The 27,524-nt window shown below is 37.3% G+C and overlaps 2 protein-coding genes across 2 annotated transcripts; one reads left to right on the top strand and one right to left on the bottom strand.

The window, feature by feature from the left end:
* Window positions 1–9,517: 9,517 nt before the first annotated feature.
* On the bottom strand, window positions 9,518–10,961 carry LOC131427036 (leucine-rich repeat-containing protein 15-like). The gene is made up of 2 exons (XM_058589917.1): window positions 10,759–10,961; window positions 9,518–10,697 (listed from the first exon to the last, which is right to left on the bottom strand). The coding sequence occupies exons 1-2, from the start codon at window positions 10,776–10,778 to the stop codon at window positions 9,731–9,733; spliced, it is 987 nt and encodes a 328-aa protein (XP_058445900.1). The 5' UTR covers window positions 10,779–10,961; the 3' UTR covers window positions 9,518–9,730.
* Window positions 10,962–20,477: 9,516 nt separating this feature from the next.
* Window positions 20,478–21,801, top strand: LOC131430200 (uncharacterized). The gene is made up of 3 exons (XM_058594948.1): window positions 20,478–20,518; window positions 21,030–21,523; window positions 21,590–21,801. Exons 1-3 carry the CDS (start codon window positions 20,478–20,480, stop codon window positions 21,724–21,726), a joined length of 672 nt encoding a protein of 223 aa, XP_058450931.1. The 3' UTR covers window positions 21,727–21,801.
* Window positions 21,802–27,524: the final 5,723 nt, after the last annotated feature.

Genomic DNA, 27,524 nt, shown 5'->3' with positions numbered 1-27,524 from the left:
GCGGCTGAGGGTTTTAACTTTTTAGAGTTCCTATACAATACCAGAAAGCCGAACCATAGAGCCTCCCCAGGCCACTTAGGACTTAGGACACTCATACTGCTCTTGGCCACCTGCAGGAGGTCTAGGTTTCATCAACAGTTACCAATCGATGTCAAAAGTCTGAAGTCAGCATGCGCGGAACCAAGCAGCAGGATTTTTTTTATATCATTTATTTTACCCCGGCTTTAACCATTTTGGTCGTTCACCGGGTAGAAGTTATAAAATTTAACCGTTTTGGCTTACAGAGTTTTGTGTTTTTTATGTTTGCTTTGTTTTCCTATTCCGTTGTGGCCGCGGGAGTCATCCCAGCCTCCTTGCGGATGGCCCGCAGGTTTTCTTTCTTGGTATTTTTGGTGGGTTCGTTATGGCTGGCTCGCACACCAGGGTCCATCGGCTTTCTTATTTGCTCGTTGACGGTCCAAGTGTCGGAGCTGGTCTGTTTTGCTGGCCGCGTGGAACATCCCCGGTGGATCCGGCCCCCGGCGGATGGCAGCGAGTTGGATCAGTCCAGTTCATGACGGTTCCTTGAGCTGTATCAAATGTTAGCGTTGGGTAGTCTCCCGGAGGGAGTTTTGTCGTTGAGCATGGAAAGAAATAGAAACGTGGTCAAAAAGCAAGTGAGTGTTCATTAAAACGGGGTGGGGGAGGGAGGGGGGGGGGTTGTAATGCGTTGGTGGGTGGGTTTCCAGCAGATGTTAGTGCCCTATTCTAGATATAGATTCTGTTAGTTCTGCATCGTAGATGATGGAGCCAAGCCTTGGAGAACGGGCGGATGTTATCGAAAGTTAGGAGTTGCGGAGGCGCTATCCATTTGTATCTGCGGCCGAGTTAAGGACGGGTACTGTTTTTTGTTGGGGTTAGTAGGGGATTTGCGTCCGAGTATTTTGATTGTTCAGTGAAAAGGTGGTTTTGGTTAATGGTAGAAGGGGTATGAAATGATGGGAATAGGATTGGGGGGCGTATTTGTCGGGTAGGTTTTGTGGTTATATTGCTGCTAGACTGTTGTGTGAAGGGCGGTTAAGTCGTGGGTGGTAAAAGTGGGTTTTGTTGGGTGGTAGGTGATGGTGGCATGGAGTGAGAAGAGTCGAATGTTTTGGGGTCATATCTGTGGGGGGTTTTGGTTGTTTTGTTGTTGGGCTGGTGTGTTGAAGCGGGAGATAAAGGAACGAGTTGTGTATACTATTTGTTTCAACTGTTAGATGGAGTTGTAGATGTTTCCATCTTTGAGGAGGAGGATTAACGTTATCTCGGCTACGGGGTCGTTCGCAAGGATGTTTCTTATGGATGTGTTTATGTTATACTGTGCACGGAGGTTGTGAAACTCCGGACAGTTAACTAAGATGTGCTCAACCGTTAGCTGTATGTTGCAGGAGGAGCACGTTGGTGGGGGTTGCCTGGTGAAGTAGTGTATATGGGTGAGGCGTGTGTGCCCCGTCCGTAGCCGAGATAGTACTCGCTGTTTCCGGCGGTCAGGGCGGTCCGTCCTGGTTGTAAGATCGCCCTTTATTTTGGGCAGTAGGCCGCCGGACGCTCTCCATTGTTGTACGAAGTGGTTGGAGAGTTTGTCCCTGAAGTCGCTGGTTTGCGGGAGAGCATCGAAAAACAGATTAATGTCGCAATAGAGAGTGGAATCGAGAGACTGATCAGGTCTTCCAATGAAGCTTTCGAGAGAAAGATGGCATGCTTGGAAAACAGTGTTGCCAAAAAGTTGGAAGATTTGTAAAGTTTACCGATTTCAAATAATATGCAAAATTACAATGAATTGGCTGTAAAAAACGTGTTTAATCCACCTAGCAGTGAGATGATACCTTTTTTTTATCAATCCGCATGTGTTTTTTGTATGAATATTCTTCGGTGTTTAAGTTTTCATGACATTATTTAAATGACCGTCGTTTTAAGCGACAATTTGGTATTTTAATCACTCATTACTCTGTAATGTCGAAACTGCAAATCAGATCGAATTTGAATCTAAAAGTGTGATAATCGATTAAACATTCCATTATATGTCGAAGAAAGTTCCACTTTATAGTTTACGGTAATTTAAGGTACTTCCAGAGCCGGTATTCAGGAACCAGTATAACCCAAACCGATTCGTATGGCCATATGACGAATAAATTACAACAGTTTTGAATCCAACTTTGAAGCTTTTCGGGATTGTCATCTTTCATATCGGTTTGAATTTTAAAAATTCATCATCCTGTAATTCCAGAATCGGAAGTCAGCATTGGATAAATCTAATTAATTTTGTGTGGGAATATAAGTTTACTTAAATTGGATTTTTTTCTGAAATTCGATTTGGTTTTCTTTGAGAAAACGATTGAGCTTTGAGAAACGATTCGATACTGGAGCCGGAATTCGAAAATCGGTGTTGCCGAAGTCAGACAAATTTACCTGAGTAGTTTACATTTGTTTCAAAATGTTTAAAAATTAGTGTAGACATCTTTGAGAAATCGTAGTACGAGTTAAATTGTTGGGTGCCTTCCGAATCGAAAACTGAATACCACTAAAACTGATATACGTTTATTTGGTTGTCGACTATTCTAATCAGCAAAACTTAGACGATTGTTAGATTTCATTTGAATCTTAGATCGGTTCAGCCATCTACGAGGAAAATGAGTTACATAATTTTAATTTCGTTTCACATATCATCCTGTAGTTCCGAAACCAGAAGTCGGATCGAAACATAATTCAGGAACCTTGTTTAGGAGCATACGAATTTTCATATGAATCTGAGTTTGTAGAAAACGGTTGAGTCATCTTCGAAAAGAAAGTAATAAATTGAGTGAAATTATTAAGCATTTGCTGATCTCGACGAACTTATTCGAATGGTATATGAGTGTTATGTTCTTCCAGCATTTATTGCTCTAAGCAGTTTAAATCAATATAATTATGAAATTGTTCTGAATTCGGAAGTACTGCCATCTTTCCAATATGTCATATTCGAACGATTATGTTGCCAAAAACGAACCGTGCTAAAATCGGTCCGAGGCAAAATGTCATGAAAAAGGATGCTGTACACAGTATTTTTGGTACTTAGAAAAATTGTATGTTACAGTAAAAAAAATCGTGTTTCACGTTGCTCCCAAGAATTTCTTTGCCATACAGCGCTCAGAACTTCTACAGCTGGAATATGGGAGAAAAGTCGCTTACACAAAAATTTCAATATCTCCGTTAAAAATGGACGAATTTTAACAATCTATGGCTTGTTGGATAGCTTTTACCATGCGGAATCTAAGTCTGAAAACATATTCTGTTTTCAAGGTCAATTGTGACAGATACTGTCAAAAAACTGAAAATGTTGACATAAAACTTCGTATAACTCAAAAACTAAACATCCGATCTCAAAACCATTCAATAGCGTTTTGGGTGACGGGGAGACCTTTCATTTGCGACTAGTTTGATCAAAATCGGTCCAGCCATCTCTGAGATCTCGACCTCTTAGTTGACAACACACATACACACACACACAGACATTTGCTCAGTTCGTCGAGCTGAATCGATTGGTATATGACATTCGGCCCTCCGGGCCTCGGAAAATTTTTCGAAAGTTTGAGCGAATTCTATACCTATTTTTTATATTTATAAAAAAAGGTAAAACAGAAAAAAAATTATTGTTGAGAGGAAGACTCATTCGGAGTCTGACAAAAATCCCTGCCGAAAACGAAAATTATTGTCGAATAATGATGAAGAAACGATGCTTATTGACAATGATAATGACGAAAACAATAATGAAGTTTTTGCTAAAAAGGACATTTCATACGCAGATATTTTATCAGGGAAATCTAAAATTAGAAAAGTTAGCATCAAAAATCGTAAGACTCGCCCGGTTATTGTGATAAAACCGATCGAGTCGTCACAAACGAGCGATGATACAAGAAAATTTTTGAAAGACAAGTTGGATCCAAGGGCACACAAGATTAGTAACTTTAAAAATGGTAAAAATGGTTCGATTATTGTTGAGTGTGCAACAGGAGAAGACATTCAGACTTTAAAAAATAACATCGAAAACAATTTGGGAGTTAATTACAATGCTGTTGTACCCACGCCTGGTAAACCAAAACTGAAAATAGTGGGGATGAGTGATCGATATTCCGCTGATGTATATATTGATCTTTTGAAAAGTCAAAATCAGGAAATTGTGATTGAAGACGTAAAAGTTGTAACTGACTTTGAGAATCCTCGCTTCAAATATAACAAATATAGTGTTATAATTGAGGTAAATAAGAACACTTATTCTAGCTTGATGGCCGCTGGCAAGGTGTGCGTCGGCTGGGATAGGTGTTCGGTTTTCGAGTCGTTCTACGTATTGCGCTGTTTCAGGTGTGGTGAGTTTGGTCACAAGAGCACCGAATGTTCGAATAAAGAAAATTGTTCCAAATGCAATGCTGCACATAGAACATCTGAGTGTACTTCAACTGATTTTAAATGCGTTAATTGTCTGAAAATGAACACTGTACGTAAAATGAATTTGGACATCAACCATCCAGCATTTAGCAAGCAGTGTCCGGTATATTTGAGACTGCTTGAATCGAGAAAGAACAACATAAGTGAATAGCAACTAACGAAGGGGAGATTATCGGAAATATTGTACTTAAATATTGCCGGTTTATCTACTAATTTTGTCGCATTGCGGCATCTTGTGGAGAATAACTGTCCTTTGTTAATTTTGCTCTCAGAAACACATATAGTTGATTCTGATGCTTTCGATCAGTTCAGTATTCCGGGTTACACTATTGCGTTTTGCTTGTCACATTCCAGACACACGGGTGGAGTGGCCATTTACGCCAGAGAATCGATTAAGTTCAGCATTCTATCAAACGAAGTAGTTGGAAATAATTGGTTCTTGGGTATATCAGTTGAGAGAGGCATGCAGATGGGAAACTATGGAGTTGTATATCATTCCCCTAGTTCAAGCGATCGCCAGTTTCTGGAAATTTTAGAAAACTGGTGGGAAAATTTTGTAGATTTTAGTAAACTTAATATTATTGCGGGAGATTTCAACGTTGATTGGCTCAGTGATCAGAGTTCGAATCACTTGAAACAGTTAGCAGAATTCTTCAGTTTCAAACAAACTGTGAATGAATTTACAAGAATTTCGAGACATAGCAGAACTTTGATAGATCACGTATAATCCAATTTTGACGGAGTTTATTCGTGTGTGGAGACCGATTGCAAGATTTCAGATCATGAGACAATTGCGATTTCCATAGCGAGTACCCCTAGAGATTGCAAAAACACAGTGAAAATTAAATGTTGGAAAAAATATTCAAAGCAAGCCATGTCTCGACTTGTGTCAAGTAGCTTGTATTGTACGCAGTTGACTGGAAATTTGGATCGCAGGGCATCTATTCTTACGGACGCATTAAAAAAGTGTACTAATAAATTAGTCACTGAAAAGTACGTTAGTTTGAACAGCTCAAGTAGCTGGTACTCAATGGACCTCTTACGATTAAAACGAGAGAGAGATAAACAGTACAAGAGGTTCTGTAGGACTAATAATGAATGTCACTGGCGTGCTTATACCAATGTACGAAACATTTATTCACGGGCCCTGAAGAAGACTAGATGTGAATATGTTCAGGGGAAGATCGATCAAAATCAGAAAAACAGCAAGGAGTTATGGAAAATTCTTAAACAATTACTAAAACCTACACATTGCTCAGCAAAAACTTTAACATTTAATGGCAGAGAAGAGCACTCAGAGCAAGTGATACCAGAAAAATTAAACAGTTATTTTATAAATAGTGTACAGCAGATCAATCAAAGTATTGATTTGGTTGGTGAACCTGTTAAAATAACACAGCCGATTAGTAATTATTGTAGATTTCTTGAATTTCACCCAATCACTTTTGAACAATTGAAAGATATTTGTTTTAATTTAGGAAAATCGGCTGGTATTGACAATGTTAACTCAAAAGTGATACAAGATTGCTTTCATGTTATCGGTCACGATCTGCTGGACTTGGTAAATGAATCGTTATACACGGGGCATGTGCCAAAAGTTTGGAAAGAATCGCTGATGGTTCCTATCCCCAAGGTTACTGGAACGGATAAAGCCGAGGAGTACCGTCCCATTAACATGTTGCACACGTTGGAAAAAATTTTGGAACTTGTTGTTAAAGATCAGCTGATTAACTATTTAAACTCTAACAGTTTGCTAATACCGGAACAATCGGGATATCGGAAAAGTCACTCTTGCGAAACCGCTTAAAACCTGGTTTTAGCAAAATGGAAGGAGAAAATCGAGATTAAAGAGACTATTTTTGCAGTGTTCTTGGATCTCAAGCGCGCTTTCGAAACAATTTCTAGACCTATACTGTTACAAACACTACAACGCTTTGGTATCGAAGGAGTAGCATATAAATGGTTTGAAAGCTATTTATTTGATAGAACTCAGAGAGCTGTTTTCAACGATGTTGTATCTAGTTTGCAGGGTAATTCACTTGGTGTGCCACAGGGTAGTGTTTTAGGTCCGATTTTATTCATTATGTACATAAATGACATGAAGCGAGTTTAACGGTTTTGTGAAATAAATTTGTTTGCTGATGATACTGTTCTGTTCATTACAGCTAAGGATTTGGATGAAGCGGTTGCACATTTGAACGAGGACTTACATTCTCTGGCTCAGTGTTTGAAATTCAAGCAGTTAAAACTAAATGTCGCGAAAACTAAATATATGGTTATTTCTGCTTTAAGCACTGGACGTGAAGCCAACATTGAAATTGATGGAGAGATTATTGATCGCGTTAGAGAGTTGAAGTATCTTGGAGTCATAATTGATGAAAAGCTAACATTCAAATCTCACGTTAACAACATCATCAAGAAGGTTGCCAAAAAGTACGGTGTATTATGCCGTCTGAAAAATGATTTAACGACCAGTAGTAAAATTCTTCTGTATAAATCAATAATCTCTCCTCACATTGACTTCTGCTCATCGATTCTGTTCCTTGCTAACAACACGCAAATATTGAGACTCCAGCGATTGCAAAATAAGGTCATGCGATTGATTTTGAAATGTAATAGATATACTTCCTCTAATATTCTATTGAACGCATTACAATGGCTTTCAGTGAAACAGAGAGTATATTATTTAACAATGGTGTTCATTTTCAAAATCTTAAATGGAATGCTGCCTCGATATTTGTGTGATCGGATTGAAAGAGGAAGTGACTTGCATAGGTACAATACTAGAAATGCGTCTGATGCGAGAACACCAAGCTTTTTGTCAGCCAGATCCCAGAACTCGTTATTGTACAAAGGGATTAGTTTTTTCATTCGATGAACTGGTCCGGCGGGAAGGGCCAGGTGAATTACTGTCTGATACTGACAAAGATATCGGGTTCGATTCCTGATTTGTTCAAGGATCTTCCCGGGTTGGAAATTTTCTTGAATAACCCTGGATAGTAAATCGGGAATATTTGAATGTTTTCTTGTTCTCAGTTGTACTTTAGAAGGAGAATCTATACCTGCTGGATTAACCAGATCGTTTTATATTTAGTTAACTGGTTAAAATATGTGATGCAATATTTATTATCATTTAGATAAATCGTCCAGCTCACACCTTTGTAGGGGTATGAGGCGGGACCATCATCATCATCATCATCATCAGTATGTCTGCTGAAGGGACCTCAGAGGTAGCGAGGCGACTTTTCCTGCCCATTGCTGCTAGTATATCCGCGTTTTCGTTGCCCGGGATCCCGCTATGTTCAGGGATCCAGCAGACCACAGTATGTCTCGATCGCCTGGACAAAGGGATGCCTGGATTCTCCCGCCTCCAAAGCAGTGATTACTGCTAGGGAGTCCGAGAAAATCACGGCGTCGGATCCCGGGGGAATGATTTTTATACATTCGAGAATAGCAGCAGCTTCCACCGAGAACACCGAGCAGATGGGATTTAGGCTACGGTGAATGGAGGTATAAGATCCCCAAACACCGAGCCCGGTGCCAGAGTTTGTCCGTGAGCCGTCAGTGAAGAATAAGGCTGAACCTTTGAACTTGTCGGCAATGATTTGATTGAAGCATCGTTTCGCAGCTGCTGGTATTGGCTTGGCTCCGAGGGAGGATGCCAGTGAAGTATCGATTCTGGAGAGATCCTGCTGGTACCAGGGTTTCTTCCAGACTCTGTGTAGGCGAGCTAGTTTAGGAAGTGTTTGTCCGGTGAATTCTTGGTACAAAGACTTGGCTATATTCAATAATGTGCAGTTGTTTCCCGATGTTCTCTCCAAGTAACCCATGGCTCTGCGTACGATTGTCCAGGCCAAGTGCCATCTGAAAGGTAGTTGGCCCGACTCTACGCACGCTGCCATTACTGGGGTACTTGGGAGGAGGTTTGAGGCTAGTCTAACGGCCCTGTCGTAGGTAGGGCTCAGAAGTTTAGTGATGTTAGCTCTACCTATGGCCGTTGCCTCTATGCCATAAAAAATTCTACTCCATATCAGAACTTTGGCAATGTTGATTCCCTGGTGACGGTTCCATTTTGGATAACCGGAACAGATGAACCGGATAAGGTTCAGTCTGGACTCGCAGTCTTTCTTAATTTGTGCGAAGTGATTGGAGAAGTTCAAGTTTCGGTCGAAGGTAACGCCGATAATTTTTGGGGATTTCTTGAACGGCACTTTGATTTGACCGATCATTATCGGATGGTCTGTATCTAGGTGTTTTTTACCAACAGAAATGTGAAATAGTACATCTGTTGGGGGCGATATTAAAGCCTACGCTTTCTGCCCATTTTCAGATAGCGTTCGCCGCCTGTTGGATTTTATTTCGGATTCTTTTCCTGGATTTACCGGTGACTAGTATAATAATGTCATCGGCATACACGTAAATCCGCACCCGTTTGGGGACGTGCTTGAAAATTGAGTTGATTCCTATTAGAAATAAGGTGACGGCTAGAACCGACCCTTGTGGAACTCCGTTTTGTTCTGCGAATGTTTGGGATAGGGATCCGCCTATACGGACTTGGAAGTTCCTGTTTGCTAGGAAGTCCTGCAGATAGGCACCCATTCGCCCGTTAATGCCCCAGTTAACATTATTTTTTTTATAATTGTTATCCAACTTTTATTTGGTTACATTCTCTGATTTGTTTTTCATACTCGACATGATACGAAACACGAGAACAAAACTACGCTGCCAAAAATAAATCCAACTTTGTCTGGCAAAATAAGACCGGATAAGAAGGCAGCATAAACTTTTTCTTCAGATTACAGCGTACTTTGATGATCAATGAGGTTCGTTTTGCACTTGACCTAGCTCTCCTTCTTACCCCATACCAGTATCATTTTGTGTCAACGCAGAATGACAGTGAAATCTATAGTAAATTGCAAGACGAATGCTAATGCCAATGTTCAAAATAGCTTCCTTCATTTACGCCTTTCTAGAAATGCTTCTGAAAAATGTCAGGATTTTTATATTATGAGCGGCTCTCACACAAGATTTTATTATTGTCTATATTTAACACTGTCAATACATCAATCCCATTTGAATGCACATTACCATTTTCCTTCACATTATCAACAGCATTGTCAAAATTTCGAACTACTGTCTCATGTGAATCGCAACTATTAATTACTAAACCTTATTTGATTTGACATGAAAACTTTCAATTTTATTCATACAAACACTGAAAACTGAACCATTATTTTACAAACAGTTAGCTCGAGGAGCACCCGACGCGTCCGAAAGCAAATCAAGCTCACGATTGATCACTTTCGCGTAAACAATAGTGCATCAAATACACCACCAGTGTGACGATCAGCACCGTAATCGACGTAATTAGAATAACCAACCACACGCTGCCGGTTACCGATTGACTTTTGGTGCACCTTCCGTCCGCGTATTGCTCCTTGGCAGAACATTTTACCAAATGATGAGTGATGCCCCGTTCCTGTAGTATTTGCACAATTTGGGCTGCCGTGTCTTTCGGGGTTTGACGATCCACTAAGTATGCCTCCTTTAGGTTAGGAGCAGCCACGAGAATTTGTGTCACATTTAAATCCTGTATGTAATTCCTCTGCAAATTCAGGTATTCCAAGTAAGGAAAGCTTGAGTTGGTGAAATTGATCGCCCTAAGCGAACACGAGTAACAATCCAGATGCGTCAATGACGGAGGCAGTTTGTTCCACGGCAACATTTGAATGGGGTTGTAACTCAGATACAATCGTTTCAGTTTAATCAACGGCAAGAACACGGACTCATCGACGGTGGAGATTTCATTGTCTTGTAAATTGAGCACCTCGAGATTAATCAGAGCACTGATGTTGCTGATGTTGGAAAACAAATTCGAATCCAAATCCAGAATAGTGATCTGATATATTTTATCAACATCAGTTTCTATGCTTTGGATTTGATTGCTCGCGAAACTTCCGGTTTTCAGTGTTTCGGGTAGAACGACGTGTTTCAATTTGACATTAGTCATTTCAACACTTTCCGGGCGATGCATGGCTTTGTACAGAGAACCATCAAACGTCGTGATATTCGATTCCTGGCCACTCATATATTTTGCCTTGCCGAACCGGAAGTGACGGAATCCATTGGGAAAACTGATCTGTTGACCCGGGTGATAAAACACATTCTCGATCATACATTCGGTGTCGGATCGGTAGGCGGTGCACTGGTATTCGATGGTGGCCTGCGTCGAAACAAATACGATTGACAGCAACCTGCAAATGAAAGGCGGATGAGTTACGTGACAGTGGTTAAGGTGATATTAATAAATTTTACCAGACAGAACGTGGCAGCATGGTTCTCACCGAGTTCGGAACTGTAGGAAAGAATCTGACTACAAAAAAAAACCGAGCAATTCTCGATGCTGGATAATTCACGAATAACAGTGTGAACTAAAAACTCACAAAAGCTGACCGAAATAGAATGAAATTCTAATATAAACAGTTTTTTTTTCTTTCGCATCAGAAGCGACGTCTCCCGTAGCTTGCAGACGAAAGTGAATGGTGGTGTCAGATTATTTCTCTTTGTAGATTTTGTTTTTTTGATTACTTTAACGACAAACGAACATTTATGGCACGAGCCTGAGCATTTTCTCTCAAATCACAACACACATCTGCACTGCCAGACCGCTCTCAGCCCGGGTGTCATCAACTTCGGAACACTTCGATGATACATGCTTCTATCCTATGGGAAATGTTTTTCTTTTTCGTATAACACGATATTAATGATGAAGCATTTTTTCTACGACCTTCAACATACCGCTTTGACAAAGGTGAAATGAATCCGTCTCAAATCCGAGAAAATCTCGAACAAAAACAACCTTTCGCAAGTATAACCTATCTGATCATTGGATGCAACAACGTGCATATTTTCAAGTACAACTTCGGGACCTCAATACTATGCACATCTGTCACATTGACACGACGTAATCCCATCCGGTAAGGTAAAATTTCATGTCAATCGAATATTATTAGATGAAAATGAAATTTATGGCCATTGACTTTCAGCATATCCCTTCTCATGCATTTCACTTTTGATTCCGAACCTCCCAGAGTTCATCGTCAGTTTTCCTCCACTCAGTTTGTAGTGCCAAGTAGTCTACCTGTTTCATTGTCTTCCTTGTTTTCACTGAGGGTAGTGAGCAAGTGTGAATGAATGTAGGCATAAACATCAACTCGATAACACAAAACTCTCTCCGGCCATAATGATAAATAAAGGGAGGCGGTTTTTATTTGAGTTTTCGATTATCACCAGCAAGTTAAAATCGATAATTTCGACTGTTTGGAATGTATTTAGATGTGTTTCAAAATATTAAAAATGAAAACTGAAAGAGGAAACAATTAGTTTATGTTAATTTTGTAATTGATATTTCAGTTATCATGACTGGTTTACCTTTCATCAATTATCTTGAACCAATTCTAATATTTACAAAAACCTCATTTGAATACCGCACTCTTATTCAATTGAAAGAGATATTTTTTGTTTCAAGAGATCAACTGACGATGGTAGTTAAACTGAGCTTCGATAGAAAGAAAAACGAATGAACGACGAAGGCTAATGCCCATTCGGTGCAACAGCGTTACAATGTGAAGTTTACTGCAGTAGAGTGATCGTAGCACACGTTACACTTACACTTCAATGACAGAGACTTATATGAAACAATTTCATGGAACAAGTTGAAGACATAGCGTCGAGCATTATAACTGCTATGTAACCTGTGAAAAGCGTAAGAGACGGAGCTTGTACGACTTACCGGGGGATGCCAAACAATTTGACAGTAACGAATAATTTATTTGATTATATGTCAGTCACATGGAAACAGAAAAAAAACACGTTTGTGTCTTGTTACAATTTGTTGATATTTTTCCCATTCAACATTTATGAGCAAGGATTGGCATCCGAGAATCAGAACTAAAATATAGAATTCTTTTTTAGCTCACTATATCTACTCAAAATCGACGTGCTGTTCGATATTCGATATGTTGGGTTTTAGAACATCGACATACAAAATATTATTTATGTTTTTTTTTCGTCATATAATTTTTAAGCTTAAAAGTCGAAATGTGTTCAGATAGATTTTTTTTTGTGATCAATATAAGTTTTTCTTAAATAAAGTTAACCAAACGCAATTAATAAAACCTGTTTTATTCCACCTAGTGGTGTAATGATGCCTTTCTCATATTACTCATAATATTATAAATATTATTGTGTAATTCGCCAAAACTACTGTTCATTGAATAGAAATAGGAAAGTTTGTTCGGACTTAATCTAACAAACTCAACAAATCCAGTTTACCCTGTAGATCCGGAACCGGAAATAGTAACCACAACAAATTTAGGAATTCCGTATGAAACTTTAAGACTCTTCCTTTGGACCTGTAAGTTTGTGTTTATCTATTTGGCCATCTTGAAGGAAAGTGTGTGAGATCCTAACAAATAATGTGAGATCCTTATTATTATTATTATTATTATTATTATTATTATTATTATTATTATTATTATTATTATTATTATTATTGTTATTATTATTTTTATTATTATTATTATTATTATTATTATTATTATTATTATTATTATTATTACAATAATTGTTATTATTATTGACATCACTACACAACTGGAACGGTATTACTGCACTACCGGCTGTGAAAATTGCATATTTTTTTCAAATAAGTTTTAATTCAATGACATTCGTTAATTCCTTCGGTCGCATTATCATAGAATAGCCAAAATTTTTATCAACCGCAGCACCGTCTTTTACCAATATCACACAGGAGTAGGAGACATCCGTAACCGTTTCGATTTCTTCTTAGCGTGTACGAAAGATAACAAATCACGCATAGTTCGTTTTGTGTTTTCTTCTTTTTTCGGTTTGATACATATTTCGAGAGGTTCTACTATTGTTTTAGAATTGTTTTTTTATGTTAGATAAGTTCAGAAAAATTTTCAAATATATTAAAATCGGTTGTGCAACTTATCACTGTTAAGTTTTACAATACTACCCAAAATATCACTATAGAACAATTTAAGGTACATCTGAAACAATTGTGCAGCAAATCACCAACTTGCCCACGTTACACTAGCAGTTATAGAAGCTCAGCAAAAAATTTCACATCGTCATGTAACTAAAACAATTGTTCACCTTATCAAAAATTTTCCAAATGACTGTCATAATTGTATCCGACTCAATATATGCCGAAATGGCTGTTTATCTCTTGTGAAGAAAAAAATAGTGAAATTATGCTATCCGCAAGACAAAAAATTGTAAGCCGAATTGAAAACCTTGCAGTAAAAACAATTTTGCAGCCGAGTCCGCAAAGTCTTGGTTGCCTCATGAAATATTAGGTCAGTGTGTGCAGATTTCTTCATTTTTTGAAACACAATTCGAAACTTGCAAATAAGTTGTACCAGATTTATCTGCTTGAAATGAACGCAAAACTTGCCGACACGAGAATATTATCATAAAAGTTCCAGAAATACAGTATTACATATGCAAAAAAAAAACAATAAGATAATTTGTATCCGGTTTTTATCTCGCGAAAAAAATGAACAGGCTTGACATCACTTTTTAAAGATATTGAAAGAAAAGTTTTTTTTTGTTTCGATTATAGAGGGTTTTACCTTAGGGTCATTCGCCTCTTCGGGCCAGAAAAATTTTCTATGTGACCCTATGTGCGGGGTTGGGATCGAACCCAGGTGGGCTACGTGAAAGGGCATCGACTTACCCATCACGCTATACCCGTCCTCAAGAAAAGTTAAGTTCATCATAGTTATATATCACCGCTTGAGCAACTTGTTTTTGAAACTAAAGTACACCTACAGTGCGTATCACAAAAGTCGGGTTCACTAAGATGAAAGACTAAATTGTATTGTTGTTTAAGTCAACGAGTTTGATAAAAATAAAAACAACTATTTTGATAAAAACAAAAATTTTTCTTTTCAATATGTACATGTTTATATTTTCTTTTATTTAGGTAAAATAAATCATTACTTTGGGTGAACCATTTTCTTTTCAACACACTGTTACCCTCGATGCCATGTTGAAAATATTGAAGAAAAATTCATTTCGAGATTTTTCAGATTAATTGAAACATCAATATGATTAAAATCGTCTGAAAAGGTGTATGAATGTTTGATAGCTTTCTTATACATATTTTGAACACTATTCCGATCATATTAATTGAAAAGAATAGATTGTTATTTTTATAGGAATTGATATAGGATTTTATAGGAATTTCACTATTTGCAGCAATTGTAATGGGATCGATTGCAGCATTTGTAATGGGATCGATGCTTGAGCTTTTGTATCAGTTGCACAATAATTGTTAATAAATGATCGTAACAACGCACAACAAAAAAAAATTGCGCTTTTTCCATAACACAACAGTTGCTAGAATAGTAATATAAACTAATTTGATAAATTGCACAATCAGTACAAAAATACAGGACAGCAATATAACGTGCTACTTGGGGACACTCATCGCCCTGTAACAGCGGCACTGGAAGTCGGATCCGGATGAAATTTCACAGTAGATTTAAAGATAATATGAGCTTTAATTCAAATCAAGATTTGTGAAAATCGGTTGAAGCATCGCTGAGAAGTGAATTCTATTTTGGAGTTTTTCTTCACCATTTTCGGTGCTTCCGGAACAGGAAAAGGGGGGACCGTAGTGCCGAATTAAGTTTTTATGCCCACAAACTAACAAGTTCTGCAAACTAGAAGAATTCATCAGACAGCTTTATGAGATTTGTACCTGTTTTTTGACCATCGTTCGTGAATAAATACGAATGAAATTGGTAATTTTCCACTTATCACGCTTCAGTTCCAGAGCCGGAGGTCGCATCCTGATAAAATGTTCTACAAATTTCTAGAAAACTATGAGATCTTTCATTTGAATCTTAGTTTGTGAAAATCGGTTGAGCCGTTTCAAAAAAATGCACTTTTTTCTAATTTTCACTTTTTTCCATCTAACTCCGGAACCGGAAGTCTGATAGGGATGAAAATCAATAGCAGACTATGGGGCCATAAGACCTTTCATTTGAATTCGAGATTGTGTAAATCGGTTCAGCCATCTCTGAGAAATCTTTTACAGCTTGTATATAAAAAATTTTTAAGTCATTTGTATCGGCATTTTCGATAAAAAAGATTTCCTTCTTAGTCGCATTTTTTTAAAGTTTTGTTAAATTCTTTTAAAATGCAAAAACACCTTGTTTTTGAAATTAATTGCCCAAATCATATTTCCGGAGATGGAGTTCAGCTTTGCTTATTTTGCCCCGGGCGCCAAATTTCCCCGGTACGCCACTGTCCAGGAAGTAGATCCGAACATGATTCATGTACTAAGCTCAACCTTGAAAGCCGCGTAAATGAAAAGTTCACAAGAAGTGCTTCTCAAAGACTAAATAACAAATGAATAGAAAAATGTATCTACATGATACCAGCGAGATCCGAGACATTCAATTAAAAAAATTGATATAAATGACGCGACGGTTGTGTTCTAGTACTGCAAATTTTCATAATGATATTTATCTGACGACAATCCTAGGAGGAATTATTCAACTTTCTTTGTGCGCGAATGAATATCATTAAGATTACATTCAGTATTTAATGATATTGATTAGAAAGTGAGTTTTAAATATTTTATATCGCGCAAGACGTGATTTGTTACCCTATAAATGGTTCAATATTGCGAACATTCCCCTCCCTTCCTCGGAATCACAGCCTTTGGTCCTTGACCAGCTCCGCGGTGAGAACGAAGCTTATTCAAATAGAAAAGCCATTTTTTTTGCTTCGATTGTCAAAGCTATCCCCTTTTAGTAATCATAACAAAAATCAAACGATTGTCGTCCGATGCGGACACAGCTGCAGGGTAGCGACAATATCAGCGACAAACACGATAAACCATAACTTCAAAAGATTTCCTCACAGCACGATGTTTAATAATACAAATTAATCTCTCCGTAAATCGACCCGAACTCCTGCAGTCGCCAGCAGCAAGGTGGTATCGAAAGTTTCAAACCAGAAGTGTTATGTTCACCAACCGTATCACCGTAATCAGCTATTTAACGACACCGTCATCGTTCACCGTTCGCCGATCCTTCGATCCGATGGATGGGATGGGATGGGATAAGGTTGGATCAAAAGAAAAACAACCGTTTTTCCATCCACTTATTTTAACCCGCGCGTTCTCGCTTTTCTTCTGGTAATGCCACTGCTAAGTAAAGGTGTTTCGTTCCGGTTGAGTAAGGCTGGGCGGAAAATCAGGCTACGATTAACACTTCATTCCACAAGTTTTCCTTGCTTGACTAAAGCCAATAGAAATGAGTGAGAGAAGCAACAAAAAGCAACAAGTCATTGCGCTCAGTGAGGTTGAAAAAGGGTTCAAAGTAAATCGACTTTGTTTTTAGATATGCTTATCAATTTTAATTTTTTTTGTCGTGAATACGACTTACTTTACTATGGGGCGCCTTTTCAAAATTTATCCTCTGAGGGAGTTATAAGTTTTGGATCGTGAATATCTCTTGTTGTATCTAACGAATCTACATAATTTTTGCTACATGCCATCGGAAATATGATCACAATTTTATGATAAAATTTTCAGTTGTGTGACAATCTCAAATAATTCAATTGGATTTCGTGAATACGAAAACAACTGGCATGTTCCTTAACACTTCCGAATATGAATTAGTTGATCAATTGTATGAATTGTGCAAGCATTCCCCTTTTTCACTACTAGAATTTGAAACGATGCACCTAAACTAAAGTTCAGATTCATTGAACATTCTGAAACACAATTAAATATCGTGAAATAACCAGTATAGTTCTTCATAATAAAAATACAGATTAATTTGTATACGTGGCAACCCTGTTTCGCACGGCATATTTACAAACGATACCCATACTAGTATAAAGATATATTCAACATCAACATATTCATTTTCGCATTGCGTGAGCCGTAATTGAATGTGTTAGTGACGGAGCAAACTTTGTCTACTTCCATTTTGATAATTTGATGCAATTAATTCTTTATGATGATCTGTAGCACTGAAAAGTGCTCTGAATTGTCACTACCAACAGGATCGGAAGTTTTAGTTGAGACACTCTCTCCAGGCCCTCAAAATTCAAAGTGTATGTTAACATGCATTTTGATTATGTTTGAAAAGCAACCTCTCATTTCTGCTGGTAAGTTCATCAAAAAAAAATCTGATTTTTCAGCAATTTGCCGATGCGGACGAAAAATGAAAGTTGTTGTAAAATTTGAGCCAATAAACTCTAAGTTTTGCAAGAACGAAAAGGCCATACTACCAGCACCAGCAAAGGTTTGGCTGATTTGGCTATCTGTAACTACCGTCGAGAAACACTGTAAAGCCGTTGTAGCAAGATGGGTCTTATTCCAAAGAATCTAAGCCCGCCCAATGCCTACAAATTCATCCGATCGACAAATATGGAGCATTTATTGAGCAGCAACTGAAATATAATGGATTAGTGACTTGCGATTACATTCGTAATTCAAAGTATGTAAAGATAAGTCATATCATTACCTTCACAGTTAACGGCATGTTTTAATTTATGTCAAATGTAAATTTCATTTTTTCTAAGAGAGTACATATGAAATGATTATATCTGATGTTATAATACGCAGCAACGTAGAAACTGATAGGCAAAATAGAGTGTCCTCATCAACATTTTTTTTTAAATTCTTTTATTTATTTGGTTTGAGTTAAACTAAACACACAGTGCATTTTCTCATTTTATATTTTCTAAAAAAAGTTTTACTGACTAAAATGCTGAAAAAAGTCTTCAAAATAAGTATTATAAATCGAGTATGAGGTATATATATGACAAAAATAAGTGCCACTTCTGAAATCGATGATTTTTATGAGTATATATTGGTTGATTTTTTTTCTTTTATTAGACCTGTTTTTGCTGAGGACCGTTTCATGAATAGTTTCGAATCTAGGTAAAAATTTGACAATCGAGTACTTGCTTACTCCATTATTAAAAATATCCCTGCTCCAGAAAATGGTTGTTTTCTATAGTTCGAAACAAAAATCTTGCAGAAAAGGGTAAGTTTCAATATTTTTTGAATCACTTCTTTTCTCTTCTTTGGGAATAACCCAAATTTGAACCAAGTATGATGTTTAGCCATAATTAAGAGGTGCTCGGTTTATCTCATAGTTAGAAGGAATCACACATTTCAATTTTCAATCGAACTGTCTTCTGAGACGTGTTCAATATTGAAATCCCAGGATAATTAAAATGGTAGAATAATTCTAGCAATTCGAATAGATTTGGAGGGTTTTCGTTTTTCGTAATCCCATTTTACTATCTAGCGATTCTCAATCTGTGTTTCGTTTGGTATTCATTAAAAGTTAAGCTAAGTTGATTACTTTAAGTCATGGATATGGTGATGATTTTCAACAGAAACAGATTTTTCCCTTTGAAAATAAATCAAAAACCTGTTTTAATCCACCTAGTGGTGTAATTCTGCATTTTTCATATACATATATATATATATATATATATATATATATATATATATATATATATATATATATATATATATATATATATATATATATATATATATATATATATATATATATATATATATATATATATATATATATATATATATAATACTGTGGTGTTCTTTTCAAAATGTTTCTCTTCAATTTTTAAAGAAACCAAGGGATTGTTTGTGCATTAACTAGGATAACCTACAGAATGAAACAGTGATTTGTTCGCGTAGGTCATCCTTAAGAAAACGAAGAGAGTTCACTATTATATGTAATTCCAGCACCGAAACCCGAGAACCGGTATAATCTAAATCGGTTCGTACGGCCACCAACTAACATGACGTACAAACTCTATTAGTTTATTTTTCTTTTTTCAAATTTTGAAATTTTATTTAATTTTTGGTAAGAGCATGAGACCAAACCTTTCATTTGATTCTAAGATTGGAAAGATCGGTTTTGCAAACTCTGAGAAAAATGAGTGAGATCCACTTTTGAGCATATGACTATTTTCTCTCGTCGTTAATCGAAAACGGGCTACCTTCTGAAATTGACTATCGATTTGTGTAGTTTTGAGACCAGTCTAGATTTTGTTTTTGCTAGATAAGTACCGATTTTCGGTTTTGGCTTAGATTGACATGACGCAACGTGATCCCACTTGTACACTTGCATTCCGGCAAGAGTCTGGCAACAATGCAACAACCGTTTGTGGCCGGTGATGTGACCTTAAAAAAACGACCTGGAAACTCTGCTGTACAGGCTAAAAAGAACAATATGAGTGAAGAATCGTTCAAGAAAATTCTGCTAAAACTTAAAATATTCGGATTAGTGGAGAATCGCCCTGGCAGAGGCTGTAAGAATCCAAATGTAATTGTCTGTTTATTGCTCAGCTATCAGTTTTTGGTCAATCTGTTCGTCATCGCTTCAAAGCACAAAAGATTAACTAGAGAAATCGCTTATTGTCGTTTATTAATTCAGGATAAAATGATTATCTGTTTAAAATTGATAACATTAAAATAAACGAGATCGATTTCATTTATTTATTCATTTACATAAATTTTCTCTTCTACTGCTTTTACTACCAAACATTCAGCCGATGAATATTCTAAAAAACTCAAAATCTGTTCACATCCACAATTTAGAAAATTATGAATAATACGCACGTTTTAGTTGAACATTTACGACACAAATACAAACTTTGAACCCTTTTCCCATTTCTACGCTTATATAGAGGCGACTAAAATGGCGACATCAATCATTTATTCATTAACTTTATGACTCAAATCGCCTTTTTATCGTATATTACATTATTATTCGAAATAATTCAGTCACCTCTTTCAAGCTTCACAACTGTCGATTTGAACCGTTGTCGTAGTACTAGATTACATGTACTCCTTTATTTCTTTTACTCAACTGGCTGTCACTTGAGGGGAATCAATGACAGTTCAAGGGATACAAAAGGCTCTACATTATCGACTGCTGATGAAAATGTCAATCTTTGAATTGGTAAACAAAAAACAGCGGTAAGTTTGTAGAACACAATTCATTTGATTTATTTCTTTTACATGATTACTGAATGGATTGAATCGGTTAACAATTTGAATTAATTTGTTTAAGCTGTGACGAGCTGATTGAGTATTACTTCGGCGCGATTAACACGAATGAACGTTTAAAATAGATATGTGAAGTTATAGTTTTGATGTTCTGCTCATCTCCTATGTAATTTTCTTTCCTTGGATTTCAACGAATCCTAGTGGTAAAACAAATTGTAGTCTCAATACATTCGGCATTTTGTAGTTCCAAATATTCGAAAAAAGGGCTTGGGGTGCCCACCTTATATTAGTTACACTAGCGCTCGTTTGGTATTCCTTGTTTGATAGACGTATCAAAGTAATTACTAAGACGTAGTAAAAATTACAATCTCAGAAATCTATGTAAATTTGGTTATTTTGTGTTTGTGTTTCGACATGCATTATAAAAAACCGAAAAAGCTTCTATGAAAACTATTCTACTTCATGGCCACAACGTTTCCAGAAATATTTTTTTCCGGCTCGTATCCCCAATGGCCTCCACACCGGATCGTTTCAATAGTTCCAACAGCCGTCTTCAATCACCCCGTACGACGGCATCTCCATCCGGAACCACAGTCGGTGCCTCCCGGGTAAGAGACGCAGTGGAAAAGTTTTTCGATCTCATTCAAAAACGGCACATTACCATCCAGAAGGGTGCACAATATTGTAACGCCATCGAATCGATCAAAAAAGGTGTGCTGGAACCCAAAACGGAAAACTGTAATCCGTACCCACCGAATTTGGAGCTGTACTGTAAAAATCTCGGCCTGTTGAATGGTATTTTGGAAGACGTCGTGACCGATGCGGATACGATTGTTCAACAACTGAAGGTTCTAGAACTGGTAATGAAGGATGAAGTGGTTAGTAAAAGCTGGAATCTTCAACGTGTGCTGAATACACTTGAACAAATCCTTCAGTCGTTCAGATCCGAGTTGTTTCTGCGAAAGGTAGTTGCAGGTGAGTTTTCAAAACTGAATAATTAGAATAAACTTTAAATAATCGATTTTACTTTCTGTTCTGTAGAAAATATTGGCCACGGATGTACTGAACATGAATTGTCCCTCCATGTGACATTTTGGGAGCAACTTTCGAACCAGAATGAAGAAGTGCAACTGCTTCTAAAGATGCTAGCCTCTGAATTCAACATAGCTGTAACGTGATGGCTGTACTCCACAAATTCGTTGCATTGCTGTCTGTGATAATATTTTTAAAAATAAATAATTATTTCGAAAATACATACGTTTTTCCTCACACGAATTTCACTTTAACCGTTGTGCACTCGAAAAAAAAACACCTTTAACCACCCGAATGGGTACCCGGGTACCCATTTTTTTAAATCGCTGTAAGTTGAGCATTTTTCAACCGATTGAAGTAATTTTAGCACTGTTGGATTCAGGAACTTAAGCTCTTTGGGATTGGTACCCATAAAGATGGACATGGTGCTCCTGGTTCCCAGGAACCCGGATATCCTAAATGAGTTCCGACATCGAGGCATTTATACACGGATTTCACGTATTTTTGTAATCTTATCTAAGAATTGCTATATGAAATCAAGTGCTATGCTGAGTTGTTATGTTTATATATTTCAGGGGGCATCCGTTATGTACGTAACATAAAATTTTGAATTTTTCTACCACTCCTTTCCCCCTTTGTCGAGCATTTCTCAATCTTTATTCATTTATATTTCCTTTTTTTCGTTCTATGAGAGTAAGTCCAGAATAGGCCAACTACCCTTTAGATGACGTCATTTTTCTACAAAAGGTTCATTTTGGTACGGCCTTTCTCAAATAGCTGGTTTGGAAAAGTTTCAAATTAGTAAATGACATTTATGGTGGAAAACACAAGTGTCGGAACATTCTACGGAAATCCGGATTAACGGGAACCAGAAGAACCTACTACAGCAATATACACGGCCATCGAAAAGTGGATAAATTTCTGAATTTACCCGTACTGAAAAAATTCAAATCGGATGGAATTTGCCTTAGTTACAAGCATTTTTATTTGTGGATACCCGGGTACCCATTCGGGTGTTTACGTAATAAAAAAAATTTGAGCCCCCCCATTCGACCCCCCTTACTGTAAAATGAAAAGTCAAAGCATGAGAAGTTATGGTCCAACTAGTTCTTGGAATTGACCGAATTGCAGAATCTTAGTTTAAACCTAACTCAGAAATTTCTTATTTTGAAATTCGAAAAGGTACCCGGGTACCCATTCGAGTGCATAAGGGTTAATCAACCAAATTCTTTACCGTGTAAATTCGTCATTTTACCAGTTTCAACATCCTTCAATTGCCTAAACATGTCAATTGTTTCTTAAAGGATTCGTTTGTCTTGTGTTCGCTCGAAGAAGATTATTACTTTCATTAGAATCATATTCTATTATTTAAATGAGTATTTTCTCTCTTTATTATTTGCCGGTTCGATTCTAATTCTTGGTCGGGGAAAGTATTTCTCATTAGGAACTTTAGGTTTTGCTGTTCTATTCGGATACAGCTTCCGATCCCTTATCTACAGGGTGACAAAGAAAACAAATTTCTAGATTGTACAGGATTGTACTATTATAAGTGATCTAAAAATTGGTAAATAAATTTTTCTAGCTAGTGTAAATAGTGGTCTCCAGAATGGAATTCCTTTCGATTTCTCCAAAGTTGTTGAACCAATTTTCATAATCTATGTCAATTGTATAGTCTAGTATAATCAATTTTCTGGGTTCGACTTCAGGTTTATGCACTTTTGTGTTCAACATCCTACAAAATGAATATAGAGTTATAACGATTGCTTCGAAGCGTAAATTCAAGGAAATGCGAACTATATCTCTATTCGCCCCGGTTTTTGGGATGGAAAAATAATCTTCGGTGGGACTTTTTGTTGTGGAAGGATCGTTATTGCCTTTCTTTATAAAAAGGTAATTGAATTGCTGGAAAAACCGAATTCAGAACGCAGCCTCGAAGACTCATAGTATTATATACTAATCGACTCAACTTGTCGAGATCGGAAAATGTCTGTGTGTGTTTGTCTTTTTTTTACCGCTCAATTTTTTCGGAGATGGCTGAACCGATTTCCACAAGCTTGGCTTTGTTTAAAAGCTACTATCGTGGGTCAAGATCAAAGATCAAATGTGTGTCAAGTATACGCTATAAGTGACGTAAACGATAAAACGCGCTGTTTTTTTTACCGCTCATTTTTCTCAGATGGCTGAGCCGATTTTAGCAAACCTAGTTTCGTTCAAAAGCTACTATTGAATTGTGGACAAATTTTAAAATTCAAAAGGCTGCCACTTCCGGTTCTGGAGATATAATGATATTTATATATGATATTTCTATACTTCCGGTTCGATTTATATGATATTTCTATATTTACGGTTCGATAGATGTAATAATATATGTGACGTAACCGACAAATCCTAGTTTTTTTTTCGATGTACCAAAATTTCTCGGAGATGAAATAATCGATTCGAAAGACTTAGATTTATTTTCTGCTTCTACTATTCGGTTTTTTGTAGTGTTGCTAAAACCAGATTACTGGAGAGAAAAATCGAAGATCTGGCAACATAGGATGTATAACAAAAAATCTAGCAACGCTTGCATTTGTATTTGTTAGCGAGTGATTTGTTCAATGTGCGAGTTTATTTTCTTGTGAAGTATCACACTTGTAGCAAAAAATGAAATGTATCCATCCGTTCTGTATAAATTTAGTGAGAAAACAGCATAAAGCATTTGTGTATTATTTCCTTTTTATAATCAATAGTCCCCACTAATAGAGAATAAAGAGCAACAGGGCAATTGTAAATATGCAGATTGGAACTGCTTTTGACAGTTCAATTGAAATCATAACAATATCTCCACTGATCTCTGGTTATAGGATCACTAGTTCTATGATAAACTTACATAGAGGATAGAATCTCATAAAGGTTTCGATAAGATTATTTCAACGGCAAGAAAGGCCCTCCCTTAATCCCTAGGAGGATTATTAAGGCTTTATTACTAACTTAGAAGTACAGAACAGGTTCCGCGTGAACTTTTCGTCCCCTAAGAAAAAACGTGATTAATCCACCTAGCAGTGAGATGATACCTTTTTTTATCAATCCGCATGTGTTTTTTGCATGAATATTCTTAGGTGTTTTAGTTCTCATGACATTATTTTATTTATCCTCGTTTTAAACGACAAATTAAGATTTTAATCACTCATTACCCTGTACTGTCTAAACTGCAAATCGTATCAAATTTCAATCTTAACGTGTGACAACCGATTGAACATTCCATGAGATGTCGAAGTAAGTTCCACTTTAGAGTTTTTCGTCATTATTTATGGTACTTCCAGAGCCAGTATTCAGGAACTAGCATAACGAAAAGTGATTCGAATGTCCATAAATTAATACGCCAAATAATTTACATCTTCTATATCGATATGAATTTTAAAAACTCATCATCTGTACTTAAAGAATCGGATAAAATTCACCAATTTTGTATGGGACCTTAAGTCCTTTAATTTGAATTTTTGTTTTTGGAGCTCGATTTGGCCTTTTTGAAAAAATGATTGAGCTTTGAGAAACGATTCGATACTGGAACCGGAGTTCTAACATCGGTGTAGCGGAAATCAGTTAAATTAACCTGAGGAGTGTGTAGACAACTTTAAGAAATTGTAGTGCGAATTAAAATTTGGGGGTACATTCCGAATCGAAAACTGAATACCGCTTAAACTGAAATAAATTTATTTCGTGATCGACTATCCAAATCAGCAAACCCGATAAACCTGATTAATTTATGTGAAATGGACATTTTTATACTAATCACCCTGTATCTCCTAAACCAGAAATCGGATCTGACTAAATTTTATAGGATTTTAATACCTCTCATTTGAATCATAGATGATTCTTAGATTTCATTTGAATCTTAGATTGGTTCAGCCATCTACGAGAAAAATGAATTGCATTATTTAAATTTCGTTTCACATATCATCCAGTGGTTCCGCAATCAAAAGTCGGATCCAAACGTAATTCAGGAACCTTGTTTGGGAGTATACTACTTTTCATATGTAGTTCTGAGTTTGTAGAAAACGGTTTAGCCATCTCCGAGAAAATTGAGTGAAATTATTTGTCACACACGCATTTGCTGATCTCGACGAACTGAGTCGTATGGTATATGGAAGTTATGTTCTTCCAGCTTTTATTGCTGTAAGTAGTTTAAATTAATATAATTATGGAATTACTTTCAACTCGAAAATGCTGATATCATCTGGTTTACATATGCCATATTCGAACGATTATGTTGCCAAAAACGAACCGTGCTAAAATCAGTCCGAGGCAAAATGCCATGAAAAAAGATGCTGTTTACAGTCTTTTTGATACTTAGAAACAATTGTATGTAGCAGTTGTGCGGTAAAGGAATATCGCAGTGTGATGCAGGGTTGCTTGAGCGACACAGTGAACGTGGCAACACTGCTCACAAGGTTGATATAACGATGATAGGAATCGACCCGAGGATGCCTGGCAACAGCCACTTAAGAATCGCGCTCATTGTACAAGCAGCCAACTCAGAGGTAAGACGTATATTCGGAGTGTCAGGTATCAACGCTGGGTGATTCCTCGCGGGCAACAAAATGGCGTCCACAATGGCGATCCTGCCAGGAGTCGCATAATTATATGCGACTAAAATTGAACTTGTTTCTGTACCATTCGATGATATTATCAAGGAATCACCCAGCGCAAAAAAAAAAAAAAAAAGATTCTGAACACGGTTTGGGACGACCGGCAAATGTCGATAGAATACGGTTCGGGACGGCCGGCCGTTGACGAGAAAACACGGTTCGGGACGACCATGTTGACGATAGAAACCGGTTTGGGACGACCGGTAATTGTTGAAAATGACTAACTTGCAGCATGAAACATCCGCATTTAATGAAATGATCGAAGCATCGCGGTTCGGGACAACTGCAACATGCTCTGAGTGGATTGGGACATTCACAAAATTACTGATTTTTGAGTAAACTCGGGTCGATTGCAAAATATAGATAAAAAAAAAAATTAAAAAGAACTGATTGGGTTCAATGAGCGAGCTGGGACAGCCGCTGTTGAGTCTAAAATAGGCAATCAAAGATAAACGAATTGAAAACAAAAAACTTGCCTTGAATCGAGCGTTTCTAAATTCTAATGGGTGTATAATTCACAGATAAAGAACAACGAATCCAATAGCAAATATGGCAAGCGAGGGCAAGTATGTTCTGGCTCCTGCAGAGGAGGAAGGAAATTACATTTTAGAACAGCCATGCCAAACAGACGATCGCAGCAATTCAGCATCAAGCGAAAGTGACAACAATTTCGACGATCCCAGTGATGAAAGTATGACCTCGGATGAGGAATCGATGTTACCAGTGGATGATCCCGTAATAGTCACAAAAGAGAAACAGCAGCGTCCGAATAACGTGGAGGTATCAGAAGCAAATATACCGAATGAACGGATGGAACGTATGGAAAAAACATTAGCAGACTTGGCAACTGCTATACACTTCCTACAACCGAACAATCGGCCAGCATCAAACCGAGAAAATGAACAAAGCTGGTGCACACCTACCAATGCGCAACTACAAGGGACGTCTTCAAGCATTCGATGGGATCACATCAAGCCATTCCCCAATGGTGTGGCTGCAAATAAAATGTGGGAAGAGTGGAATCGCTACTTCGAAAACTTCGAAATTGCGGCATCCTTGAGTAACGCAAATGATCCCGTTATAAGAACGCAGTTACTTTTCTTATCAATGGGTTCAGACTTGCAAGAAATCGTCAGAGCCGCGAAATTGCGTCCCAGTCTAACGGACGTTAATTGCTATCAAACCCTCGTAGCGAACATAAATGATTACTTTCGATCAATGACGGACACCGCCGCCGAACATGAAGCATTCTCATGTATGCAACAGGAAAAGGGCGAATCTGCGGTGGCCTTCCATGCCTGCCTAATGTGTAA

The sequence above is a fragment of the Malaya genurostris genome, chromosome 2 (genome assembly GCF_030247185.1).
Source record: "Malaya genurostris strain Urasoe2022 chromosome 2, Malgen_1.1, whole genome shotgun sequence".
Taxonomy (NCBI): domain Eukaryota; kingdom Metazoa; phylum Arthropoda; class Insecta; order Diptera; family Culicidae; genus Malaya; species Malaya genurostris.
Note: the sequence above shows the minus strand (reverse complement) of the source record. Positions and strands in the feature narration are given on the sequence as shown.